The sequence below is a fragment of the Zootoca vivipara genome, chromosome Z (assembly GCF_963506605.1).
Source record: "Zootoca vivipara chromosome Z, rZooViv1.1, whole genome shotgun sequence".
In the NCBI taxonomy this organism is placed as follows: Eukaryota; Metazoa; Chordata; class Lepidosauria; order Squamata; family Lacertidae; genus Zootoca; species Zootoca vivipara.
This window is the reverse complement of record NC_083294.1, coordinates 1,424,014-1,436,791: the sequence shown is the minus strand read 5'-3', so window position 1 is coordinate 1,436,791 and position 12,778 is coordinate 1,424,014. Positions and strand designations below refer to the sequence as shown.

The window sequence follows — 12,778 nt, the reverse complement described above, 5'->3', positions numbered from 1 at the left end:
GGTCGTGCCACCGCCACAGTAGCGGCAGCCGTCGGTGGAGGTGGCGAGGGGGGTGCCACGCTGCCCCCCGCAGAGTGGAGCCTGGGGTGCCCCCCTATTGCTACACCCCTGCATGAAGGTTGCAATTGCCAGTGTCTAGGTTCTGCTGCGGTCCTTCTGCAGAACCTTGGCCATTTCCAAAGGTCCCAGAGGGAGGCTGAATGGGTTGAGAGCAGCCTAGTGGTCTCAGGATGGTTTTGTTCTGATGCTCCCTTCAGCTCAGATTTGCCCTCCATTCTTCTTTCTTCCCCAGAGTCTCCTGCGGGAACTTTCAGCCAAGACAACTCCTCCAGCTTTGCCACCTTTGCGGTTAACAGCAGCCTGGGGGCAAACTTTAACCTTTCGTTTTTCATCCGAACTCTGCGGCCCAGCGGTCTGGTGGCCCAAATCCGCAGCCAAAGTGAAGTTTTCCTTACACTGTATCTGAAGGATGGGCAGCTCCAGTTGGGGGCACCTTCGGGTGCCCCCGTTGGGCCAACTGGGCAGCTGGCGGACGGCAACAGGCACTCAGTAGCCCTGTCTTTCCACAATGGTTTTGTTTACACCAGCCTTTTAGGCAGAGAGGAAGAACTGGGACCCATGGCGTTGACCCCTCTCACTCCTGGCTTCTTGGTGCATGTGGGTGGACTCCCGGACCAAGAGATTTCTGGAACGTGGGGAGGGCCTTTCAAAGGCTGCCTTCAGGATGTTCGACTCAATGACTGGCAGTTGCAGTTTGTCCCTCATCTGGCTAACCATAGTGGCCACCAAGAGAGGCTTACGGGGCAAACCACCAACATTGGTTTAGGATGCACCTCTGATGACACCTGCAAGGTAAGGAGGAGGCCAGAAGTTGTCTGTTTCTGCTGAGAATGGCACAATAATAATAATAATAATAATAATAATAGAATCATAGAGTTGGAAGAGACCACAAGGGCCATCCAGTCCAAGCAGACCCCCTGCCAAGCAGGAAACACCATCAAAGCATTCCTGACAGATGGCTGTCAAGCCTCCGCTTAGACCTCCAAAGAATGAGACTCCACCACACTCCTTGGGAGCAAATTCCACTGCCGAACAGCTCTTACTGTCAGGAAGTTCTTCCTAATGTTGTGGTGGAATCTTCTTTTTTGTAGCTTGAATCCATTGCTCCGTGTCCGCTTCTCTGGAGCAGCAGAAAACAACCTTTCTCCCTCCTCTATATGACATCCTTTTATATATTTTACCATGGCTATCATATCATGTCAAGTTTGTGGTCTACCAAGACTCATAGATCCTTTTCAAATGTACTGCTCTCAAGCCAAGCCTCACCCATCCTTTATTTTATTTTTTTTGCCCAAGTGTAGTACTTTACATTTCTCCCTGTGAAAATTCATCTTGTTTGCTTTGGCCCAGTTTTCTAATCTGTTAAGGTCATTTGGAAGTGTGATCCTGTCCTCTGGGGTATTAGCCACCGCTCCCAATTTGGTGCCATCTGCAAACTTGCTCAGGATGCCCTCAAGCCCATCATTCAAGTCATTGATAAAGACGTTGAAGAAGACTGGGCCCAAGACAGAACCCTGTGGCACCCCACTAGTCACTTCTCTCCAGGACGAGGAGGAGCCAATGATGATAAATTGAGCCATTGATGATAAATAATAAATTATTTATTTATTTATTTTCCCCAATATATTCATTGATTTTATAAAACTGAGAAGAAAGAAGAAGAAAAACATATAAAACACAAAAATACAAAAAAACACATAAAACACAAAATTACAAAATACAAAAAGAAAAACAACAACCATATTTATCATTCATGTATCCTACCATTGTTGACTTTCTCAAATATATAAAAGGATGTCATATAGAGGAGGGAGAAAGGTTGTTTTCTGCTGCTCCAGAGAAGTGGACACGGAGCAATGGATTCAAACTACAAGAAAGAAGATTCCACCTAAACCTTAGAAAGAACTTCCTGACAGTAAGAGCTGTTCGGCAGTGGAATTTGCTACCAAGGAGTGTGGTGGAGTCTCCTTCTTTTCTCAACAATTTATGAAGTTGTGTTGATTTTTGAAATGAAATTCTATGCTTTTCAAATACAGTCATACCTTGGTTTAAGTACGCTTTGGTTTGAGTACTTTCAGTTTAAGGAGGGCCACACTTTGGGCATGCCTGGTCTAAGGACTGCAATCTAAGTTCCTGTGTTCATAGATAGCCAACTTTTAGTCAGTTACAGAGGGTCCTAGAACAGTCATCCCTCGGGTTAAGTACGCTTCAGGTTGAGTACTCTGCGGACCCGTCTGGAACGGATTAATCCACTTTCCATTACTTTCAATGGGAATGTTCGCTTCAGTTTAAGTACACTTCAGGTTAAGTACAGACTTCCGGAACCAATTGTGTACTTAAACCGAGGTACCACTGTATTGTTCACGAAAGAGTTGTTTTATATATAAACTGAAGTGCTGAGTCGATTCAGGGGAAAAAAACCACGACAGGGTCCTGTATCGATGTGGACGCCTTCGTCAGCTAATTTATGAAGTCGTGTTGATTTTTGAAATGAAATTCTATGCTTTTCAAATATCGTGTCTGATTTTGGAAAGATCAACGCTTAGAAGAAAGTAGATGCGCGTTGATCTTTTCAAACTCAGACACGATATTTGAAAAGCATAGAATTTCATTTCAAAAAACTACGGCTCCCAAGCATTCCTCATTCAAATCTGCTAGCCTTCCCCCTGCCCCTCAGACCCCCAGCAATGCATGTCCCTCCGAAGCAAAAAAAAAAAAGGTGGACCCTGTTTCTCCTCCTCTGATCAGGTTCCTTTCTTGTCTTTCAGTCTGGGCCATGCCTCAATGGCGGCCAGTGCACTGTCACATGGAATGACTTCACCTGCGGCTGCCCAGCCAACTTCACAGGCAAGCGCTGCCACGAGAGGGTCTGGTGCATGAGCAAACCGTGTCCTCAAGCCACAACCTGCGTGGATGTCCCTTCCGGCTATGTCTGTAAGCATCATGCAACTGCCAAAGAGAATCTGAAGCAATAAGCTTTTCTATTGTTCATTTAAAGAATTTATAAGAACACTAGTTGGCCCTGCCATGTGTTGCGGTGGCTCAGTTTGTTAAATGGAGCCTTAGAGTCCCACTTCAGACTCCCCTCACCTTCAGAGTCCCCCTGTTTTTCGTGTGTTATGTTTACATAGGCACATCCCTGTGTCTCCCTCCACCCCTGGTTCATCCCTGTGATTGGGCCCACCCTGTCCCAACCTATCACCTATTCGGGGCCCCCCATTCCCCACCCAGGCAGGCCCCTACCTCCACTTCGCCTAGTCTGGAAAGTGGCCTAGTCTGCAAAGCAGAGGCGAGATACTGTGGAGAGGGCAGGTTTCATCCCAGTGTCTCCCCCCCCTGTTCTGACCCATTACCTATCCCTGCCCCCTATTCGGCCCAGGCAGGCCCCTACCTCCACTTGGCCTAGTCTGGAAAGCGGCCTAGTCAGCTGCGGCCTATTCAGTCTGCTGGGCAATTTTGGGCCTTGTTGCTGCAAAAGGCCTGTTTTCAGATGGTGGCTGTGGAATTTTGTGATGTAATCTGGTGGCGCGGCTTTGGAGGCAGCAGCGTTCAATCTGTCTTTCTATTGGATGCTCTTGCAATCAGCTGCTGAGCGGGTCCTTTCAACACTCTCTTTCCCTCTTGTTAACCTTTAGCTCATTATTTTAATTTTTAAAAAATGATGATCTGCCTTTGGCCCCTGGGCAATCCGGCTCCAGGGACCACACTTTCGCTCCATAAGACACACAGACATTTCCTCTTACTTTTTAGGAGGGGGAAAGTGTGTCTTACGGCACGAAAAACATGGTGTCTTCATACTTGGGGTTAAGTGCGCTTCAGGTTGAGTACTCCACGGACCAGTCTAGAACGGATTAATCCGCTTTCCATTACTTTCTCTTTTAAAAAAATATATATTTATTGATTTTATACAACATACAAAGAAAACACAAAAAACAGAAAAAAACAATACAAAATACAAATTACAAACACAACAAATAATAAAGAAAATATAACAAAACATTCATAATTTCTAACATTGTCGACTTCTTCCAATCCCTCCTAACTGTGTTTCATTGTGTTACATCCTTAGTACTTTCTATGTCTTAATTCTAATCTTTATCTTTTTATTAATAATCTTAATACTCTATATAATGACAACACTTTGCTAAATCTTAATATATCATAATAACGCAACTAATCCTCTTCTCCAACCTTTGTATACTTCCAAATCTTATATTAAGCATTACTAATTCTACACATATTTTCTAAATAAACTTTAAATTTCTTCCAATCTTCTTCCACCGACTCTTCTCCCTGGATACAGAGTCTCCCGGTCAGCTCAGCCAGTTCCATGAATTCTATCAGATTCAACTGCCAATCTTCGACTGTAGGTAGTTCTTCACTCTTCCAGTTCTTTGCTAATAAAATTCTAGCTGCTGTTGTGGCATACAGGAAAAACGTTGTATCTTTTTTGGGCAATTCATCTCTAATCATCCCAAGTAAGAAAGCTTCTGGTTTCTTAACAAAGGTGTTTTTCAACACTTTTTTCATTTTCATGGTAGAGGATTGGGAAAGGTTGTCGAAGAAGAATATAAAGTTTACCGCATGTAATGTTTTAAAAGAAAATATGATGAAGATGATGTACAGATGATTTTTTACACCGGTAAAGCTAGCTAAGATTTATCATAAACAAGATAACAAATGTTGGAATGTAAGAATGTGGAAGGAACCTTCTACCACATGTAGTGGACGTGCCCCCAAGTAAAGAGCTTCTGGGAAAACACTTTCCATTACTTTCAATGGGAAAGTTCGCTTCAGGTTAAGTACCCCCCTCAGACCTGCCTTCTCTGACTGCTACGTCCACCTTCTTCTCCTCCTTGCAGGTCTGGCCACAGCCACATTTCATGAGCGCAACGCAGTGGAATTCACAGCCAACGCGTCCATCACCAGAGCCCTCCATAGCCTCCGCCTGGACTTCAGAACAAGGGACCAAGACAGCATCTTGCTTCGGGCCGCGGTGGATGTGGATTCCCTCCTGGTGGCCATCCAGAACTCCTCCCTGCTGGTTGAGATCAGGAGTGGGAACGGCGTTGAGGGGGCCAACCTCCTCAGCCAGCTGCCTGTCTCGGATGGCGCCTGGCACACGCTTCTGCTGTCCATGGACGATCCCTTGGCTCTCTCGTCAAGGTGGCACCTCTGCCTGGATGGCTCCATCAACACAACCCTCCAGGGGAATGCTGGGAACCTGGATTTCCTGAAGAACAACGCACTCCTTGTCCTGGCTGAGAACTTCACCGGCTGCCTTGGACACGCAGATGTGGGTGGAGTCCTCCTGCCACTGGCTGCTCCCGCTGCGTACCCACAGCCAGAACAGTTCCTGCAGACGAACAGCCGGGCAAGCCTTCTGGGCTGCCAGGGGCAAGACGTCTGTGGCTCCAACCCCTGCCTCCACCAGAGCACCTGCCAGGACCTGTTCAACACCTTCCGCTGCGCCTGCAGTCCTGGGTGGGAGGGGCCGCTGTGCGAGGCCAACATCGACGACTGCAAGTCTAGCCCCTGCCTCCATGGCACCTGCGTAGATGAGGTGGCGGATTTCCAGTGCAACTGCGAGAAGGGCTACATTGGGAAGCGCTGCCATATCGACGTGGACGATTGCATTCGGCACCAGTGCCAGAATGGGGGGACCTGTGTGGATGGGGTCTACAGCTACTCCTGCAAGTGTCCCTCACACTACACAGGCCCGCACTGCCAGTACGTGTCCCCCCTGCCCCCCCCCAAGGATGCTGCTGGAGTGAACAGAGCTTCCAGGGATGGTGCTGGAAAGATTAGCCTGGAGCAAGCTGTTCGTTTGTTTTTGTGTTTTTATTTACTGTATATTCTGGCGTATAAGACGACAGGGCGTATAAGATGACCCCCAACTTTTCCAGTTAAAATATAGAATTTGGGATATGTTGTTGTTGTTGTTTAGTCGTTTAGTCGTGTCCGACTCTTCGTGACCCCATGGACCATAGCACGCCAGGCACTCCTGTCTTGCACTGCCTCCCGCAGTTTGGTCAGACTCATGTTGGTGGCTTCGAGAACACTGTTCAGCCATCTCGTCCTCTGTCGTCCCCTTCTCCTTGTGCCCTCCATCTTTCCCAACATCAGGGTCTTTTCCAGGGAGTCTTCTCTTCTCATGAGGCGGCCAAAGTATTGGAGCCTCAGCTTCACGATCTGTCCTTCCAGTGAGCACTCAGGGCTGATTTCCTTCAGAATGGATACGTTTGATCTTCTTGCAGTCCATGGGACTCTCAAGAGTCTCCTCCAGCACCATAATTCAAAAGCATCCATTCTTCAGCGATCAGCCTTCTTTATGGTCCAGCTCTCACTTCCATACATCACTACTGGGAAAACCATAGCTTTAGCTATACAGACCATAGCTTTAACTAAGACTTTTGAGAATATTTTCCTGGGTTAAAAAGTAGTCTTATACGTAGGAATATACAGTATATTTAAACACAATTTTATTAATAATTATTTTTATTGATGTTATACACTAATAACAAACAAACAAACAAACAAACAAACAAACAAACACATAACACATAATTTTTTACCATTCATTACATTATCCATTTCAATGTATAGAGACTTCCCTCATTCTCCCCCTCTGAGCTACCTTGTCCATTTTTTTACATTCAGCAGGTTCCTCTTCTAGAACCATACATTTCAAAAAATTCTTTATCATACCCTTCTATCCTAAATAATATTTCTATTATACTGCCTAAAGCCTATACAGTGGAACCTCAGTTTAAGTACACAACTCGTTCCGGAAGTCTCTACTTAAGTACTCTGCGGACCCGTCTGGAATGGATTAATCCACTTTCCATTACTTTCAAGGGGAAAGTTCACTTCAGGTTAAGTACGCTTCAGATTAAGTACGGGCTTCCAGAACCAATTACACTCATACTTTGGGTTAAGTACGCTTCAGGCTGAGTACTCCGCGTACCTGTCTGGAACGGATTAATCCACTTTCCATTACTTTCAATGGGAAAGTTTGCTTCAGGTTAAGTACGATTCAGGTTAAGTACGGGCTTCCAGAACCAATTACACTCATACATCAGGTTAAGTTTGCTTCAGTTTGAGTACTCTGTGGACCCATCTGGAACGGATTAATCCACTTTCCATTACTTTCAATGGGAAAGTTCACTTCAGGTTAAGTACAGACTTCCGGAACCAATTGTGTACTTAAACCGAGGTACCACTGTATTCTAATTTTCTGAGTTTCACCTGTATATGCTGTATAAATAATAATGATTCTTACATTCTTCTTCTTCTTCTTCTTCTTCTTCTTCTTCTTCTTCTTCTTCTTCTTCTTCTTCTTCTTCTTCTTCTTCTTCTTCCCAGGTGGCCGTTCCCACCTGAGCAATGCGGGAAGAACTTCACCTGCCTGAATGGTGGCAAATGCATGAGTGGTCCCTGGGGAGCCAACTGCACCTGCAAGCCAGGCTACACAGGCAGAAGGTATGGCCAGAGTCCCCTATTTCAGGCTAGGCCAGCAACTGATTTGTTCAAAAGAGCAGCTTGTTATGACCACTTGAATTAAAGTGAAGAATATAAATTACTACGGTAGCTGTACCCGGCCATGCGTTGCTGTGGGAAGAATGGAGAGTGTAAAATGTTTTTTTTCTTACCTGGGAAGTCCTTTTTGGAATGGAAGAGTTGATGGAGGTTAGGATAGGTGAGGGTTCATGGGCATACCCAGTGAGAGGCAGCCCCCCCAGCAAAAAAAAAATACCATATTTTACGGACCATAACCTGCACTTTTCCCCTCCGAAAATTGAAGGGGAAAAGTCGCTGCGGGTTATGGAAATCGGACTGTTTCTGCCCCCTTCGTGGCTGCAGCCAGCGACAGGAATGTGGGCGGGGGGAGAAGCAGCCCTAAATCGGGCTTTTTTTGCCCCCTCCGCAGCTGCAGCCAGCGACAGGAATGTGGGGAGGGTGAGAAGCAGCCTGAAATCGGGCTGTTTTTGCCCCCTCCGCGGTTGCAGCCAGCGACAGGAACGTGGGAGTGGGGAGGAGCAGCCTGAGCTGGGGGGGGAGGAGTGGACGGAAGCTCCATCCTTCCTTCCATCCTTCCTTCCCCCCTCTTTCTTTCTTTCTTTCTTTTTCTCCCTCCCTCCCTCCCTCCTCTCTTTCTTTCTCTTTCTTTCTCTCTCTCTCTCTCCCTCCTTCCTTCCCTCTCTCTTCCCCTCTCTTGCCCCCCTTAGTTTTGATACTGGGTACACTCCTGTGAGTTTAAAAAAATAAATAATAATAATGAATTCACACAGAAACATATACGGTTTGGTCAAACTTGCTTGCACGAATAACTCAGGGGCTTGAAAGAAGATAGAAGGATTTAAATAGATTCCAGGTGAAACTTAGAAAATTAGAATATTGTCGAAAAGTGCATTGATTTCAGTAATGCAACTGATTATTTTCTATTTCCCTTTTAATGCTTTCTTTTGGAAATTCCACAGGAATAAAACAAATAGTTACAATCATACAAAAACAAACATCGCTATTTCATTTCATTAATTACATTCATTTATAATTGACCTGCCTAATGACAAAAAATTACAATTACAACAAATCAAGGCTTGACGTATCTTGCCTTGCATGTCATGCTTCTATCTCATATATTGTTTTCACCTTTTAAATTGCATTATTGAAATAAATGCACTTTTTGACAATATTCTAATTTTCCGAGTTTCACCTGTATTGGATAAGATCTGGGCTCTATTTATTCGAAATGCAGTGACTATAAGAGGACTAGGCTTTCTGAGTCTGAAGCATGGGAAGTCAACTTTAAATTTGCATAATTTGGCAGAAGATTTGGATTAATTGTTTAATTGGTATTTGTGTAATTTGTATAATTTGAAAATGGAGTAGATATTTAAATTGGAAAATCTAATAAAAATGTTTATTAAAAAGAAAACAATAAAGCCTCTCCAGCTTGCTAAGTTCACTCACTCACCTCACAGAGTGTTTCCTGTGGCGGAGGAAGGGAAAGGAGAATGTTAGCCGCTTTGAGACTCCTTCGGGTAGTGATAAAGCGGGATATCAAATCCAAACTACTCCTCTTCCTCCTCCTCCTCCTCCTCCTCCTCCTCCTCCTCCTCCTCCTCCTCCTCCTCTTCTTCTTTTGGGCCAAGGCTGACTCTTGCCAATTTCTTTTACAGATGCCAGATCAACATCAATGACTGTGACCCCAATCCCTGCCAGAATGGGGGGACCTGCCAGGATTCCATAAACCGGTACCGATGCGTGTGCAGTGCCAGCTACACCGGGGAGCGATGTGACATTGACGTAAGCCAATGCTTCCTGTGCGTAGTGGTGGGTTAGGCTTTTGTCTCTTAAGGCTAAGAGAGTTTGGCCAAGGAGGGGAAGGAACTGTTTAAGAAATCCTTTGTGGCCTGGTCAGATTCAAAGGCAGGGTGGGTCTCCTCCCCACAACTCTTGCACCAGGAGAGTTCAGCATTTGCCCTCAGAACTACAGGTGAAACTCGGAAAAATTAGAATATCGTCAAAAAGTGCATTGATTTCAGTAATGCAACTTACAGTGGTACCTCGGTTTAAGTACACAATTGGTTCCGGAAGTCTGTACTTAACCTAAAGTGAACTTTCCCATTGAAAGTAATGGAAAGTGGATTAATCCACGGGTCCACGGAGTACTCAACCTGAGGCGTACTTAACCCGAAATATGAGTGTAATTGGTTCTGGGAGTCCGTACTTAACCTGAAGTGTACTTTTGCTGAAGCAAATTTTCCCATTGAAAGTAATGGAAAGTGGACCCGTCTGCGGACCCGTCTGGAACAGATTAATCCACTTCCCATTACTTTCAATGGGAAAGCTCGCTTCAGGTTAAGTATGCTTCAGTTTATGTACTCTACAGACCGTCTGGAACGGATTAATCCACTTTCCATTCCTTTCAATGGGAAAGCTCGCTTCAGGTTAAGTACGCTTCAGGTTAAGTACAGACTTCCGGAACCAATTGTGTTTTTAACCGAGGTACCACTGCACTTCCCATATATTTTAAAGTATATGCCTCTTGCTCCTCGGGCCGCTGGGCAGCAGGGAGAGTGCCATCAGCGGGCTGTAGTCAGGCAGCCCCAACGGCGCCCTCCGCCCCAGGCTGAATTTTGGGAAAGGGAGGGGGGCCTCGGAGAGACCTTTGCGCCATGGCGCTGGATGTGCTTAAGAAGGACCTGCTCAGCAGACAGTGGAATAATAAGTCTGCGTTGGGTGGGCTTCTCTTCTCCTGCCCTGCACGCTCTTCCTTGCATGGACTGTGGTTGCATGTGGGGGACTGGGGACTTTTAACATACTAACCTTGATTGCATGAACCTGTCCTTTGTGCCATTGCATGTCTGCAGGGGAGACAGGCTCTCTGCTGTTGCTGTTGCAGGAGTGCTTCCTCCGGTTGGTGCTTCTAAACAACCCCTTTGTTTAGAAGCCTTTGCATGCCCGAATCGGAGGCCTCCAGGGGTCTTGGCGCTGGTCCCTTCCCGTGGCTTTCCTGCATGCTGACGCTTCCTCTTCTCTTTAATTTCATTTCCAGACCACAACTGCTGTCCTTTCTGTTCCATAAGACGCACTCCCCCCCCCAAAAAAAGTTGGAGCGAAGTTCTCTCTTCAATAGCCCACAGCAATGGGATTCCCCATAGCCGCCAAGTCTCCCGTATTCCCCGGGAAACCCCTGTTTTTTTCCAGCCATTTCCTGCTGGCAGCCCGGATTTTTTTTTTAAAAAAAAACCTGCACAAAAAAAGTGTTTCCAAGGTCATTCAGATGGGAATATCGACACCACAATCCCATTAGAAACAGGAATACAAATAGAATCATAGAATCATAGAGTTGGAAGAGGCCACAAGGGCCATCCAGTCTAACCCCCTGCCAAGCAGGAAACACCATCAAAGCATTCCTGACAGATGGCCGTCAAGTCTCCACTTAAAGACCTCCAAAGAAGGAGACTCCACCACACTCCTTGGCAGCAAATTCAACTGTTGAACAGCTCTTACTGTCAGAAATTTCTTCCTAATGTTGAGGTTGAAATTCTTTCTTGTAGCTTGAATCCATTGCTCCGTGTCCGCTTCTCTGGAGCAACAGAAAACAATCTTTCACCCTCTTCTGTATGACATACTTTTATATATTTGAACATGGCTATCATATCACCCCCTTAACCTTCTCTTCTCCAGGCTAAACAGTAAGACAGTAAGAGCTGTTCGACAGTGGAATTTGCTACCAAGGAGTGTGGTGGAGTCTCCTTCATTGGAGGTCTTTAAGGGGAAGGCTTGACAGCCATCTGTCAGGAATGCTTTGATGGTGTTTCCTGCTTGGCAGGGCGTTGGACTGGATGGCCCTTGTGGTCTCTTCCAACTCTATGATTTTATGATTCTATGATTATACCACTGAGCTAGACACCTTCCGCTGAGGCAAGAGAGGTTCTCGCTAGGGTTGGAAATTCAGTTTCTAGCCATGATTCTATGACTCTACCCCATTCAGGATCGCCTCTTGTCCCCCGCAAACAGTCCTTCTGTCTTGTCGGGATTCAACCTCAACCTCAATCTCAATCTTAACACTGACCTGGGGGACAGCACACACCCCTTCCTTTCCCTCCCAAGCACAACAAAGCTGCCAAGCAACTGCCCCACTGCTCACCCGAAGGCTCATTCTTTTTCCATTAATTTCTCTTGCAGAGGGGGACGCCGGGCGCTCTCTTCCCATTCCCATTGCTCGAAGTAGCGGTCCCAGTAGCCTGTGGTTGCTTGCTGCTACTCCTTATTATCTCCGTGCTTATGATCCTCACAGCCCGGAAGAGGCGCCAGTCTGAAGGGACCTACAGCCCGAGCCAACAGGAGGTGGCAGGAGCTCGCCTGGAGATGGACAATGTGCTCAAGGTGCCGCCGGAGGAGCGCTTAATTTAGGCCCTGCTCTAGCGAAGCAAAGATGTGCCTTGGCAAGGCCGGCGCTTAGGCGCTGGGCTTGTCCTGGGCTGCACACTTGCTCGCCCATCTCACTCCTTAAGCGAAGTGGAGTTGCAAGCACATCCACATCATAATAATAATTTATTATTGATACCCCGCCCATCTGGCCAGGTCTCCGCCCGCCACTCTGGGCGGCTTCCAACACACCTCAAAATACATTAAAAGATCACGGACGAAAAACTTCCCGAAACAGGGCTGCCTTTAGGTATTTTCTAAATGTCAGGGAGTTGTTTATCTCTCTGACCTCTGATGGGAGGGTGTTCCACAGGGAAGGCGGCACTACCGAGAAGGCCCTCTGCCTGGTTCCCTGTAGCTTTGCTTCTCGCAGTGAGGGAACTGCCAGAAGGCCCTCGGCGCTGGATCTCAGTGTCCGGGCGGAACGATGGGGGTGGAGACGCTCCTTCAGGTATACTGGACTGAGGCCGTTTAGGGCTTTCAAGGTCAGCACCAACACTTTGAATTGTGCTCGGAAACGTACTCGGAGCCCATGTAGGTCTTTATAGACCGGTGTTATGTGGTCTCGGCGGCCGCTCCCAGTCACCAGTCTGGCTGCCGCATTCTGGATTAATTGCAGTTTCCGGGTCACCTTCAAAGGTAGCCCCATGTAGAGCTCATTGCAGTAGTCCAAGCGGAAGATAACCAGAGCATGCACTACTCTGGTGAGACAGTCTGCGGGCAGGTAGGGTCTCAGCCTGTGGCTGGGCCACAGGTGCACCTGGGAATGGCTGAGTCT

The 12,778-nt window shown here is 46.7% G+C and overlaps 1 protein-coding gene across 1 annotated transcript in view; it reads left to right on the top strand.

Annotated features, from left to right (window-relative positions):
* CRB2 (crumbs cell polarity complex component 2) overlaps positions 1–12,575 on the top strand; it is a 67,786-nt gene extending 55,211 nt beyond the window's left edge. The window contains exons 8-13 of the mRNA XM_035112743.2: positions 293–852; positions 2,829–2,994; positions 4,923–5,790; positions 7,426–7,542; positions 9,243–9,369; positions 11,758–12,575. Coding sequence (XP_034968634.2) covers positions 293–852; positions 2,829–2,994; positions 4,923–5,790; positions 7,426–7,542; positions 9,243–9,369; positions 11,758–11,985 — 2,066 coding nt within the window. The 3' untranslated portion in view covers positions 11,986–12,575. The remainder of the gene's footprint in view (positions 1–292; positions 853–2,828; positions 2,995–4,922; positions 5,791–7,425; positions 7,543–9,242; positions 9,370–11,757) is intronic.
* The last annotated feature ends 203 nt before the right edge of the window (positions 12,576–12,778 follow it).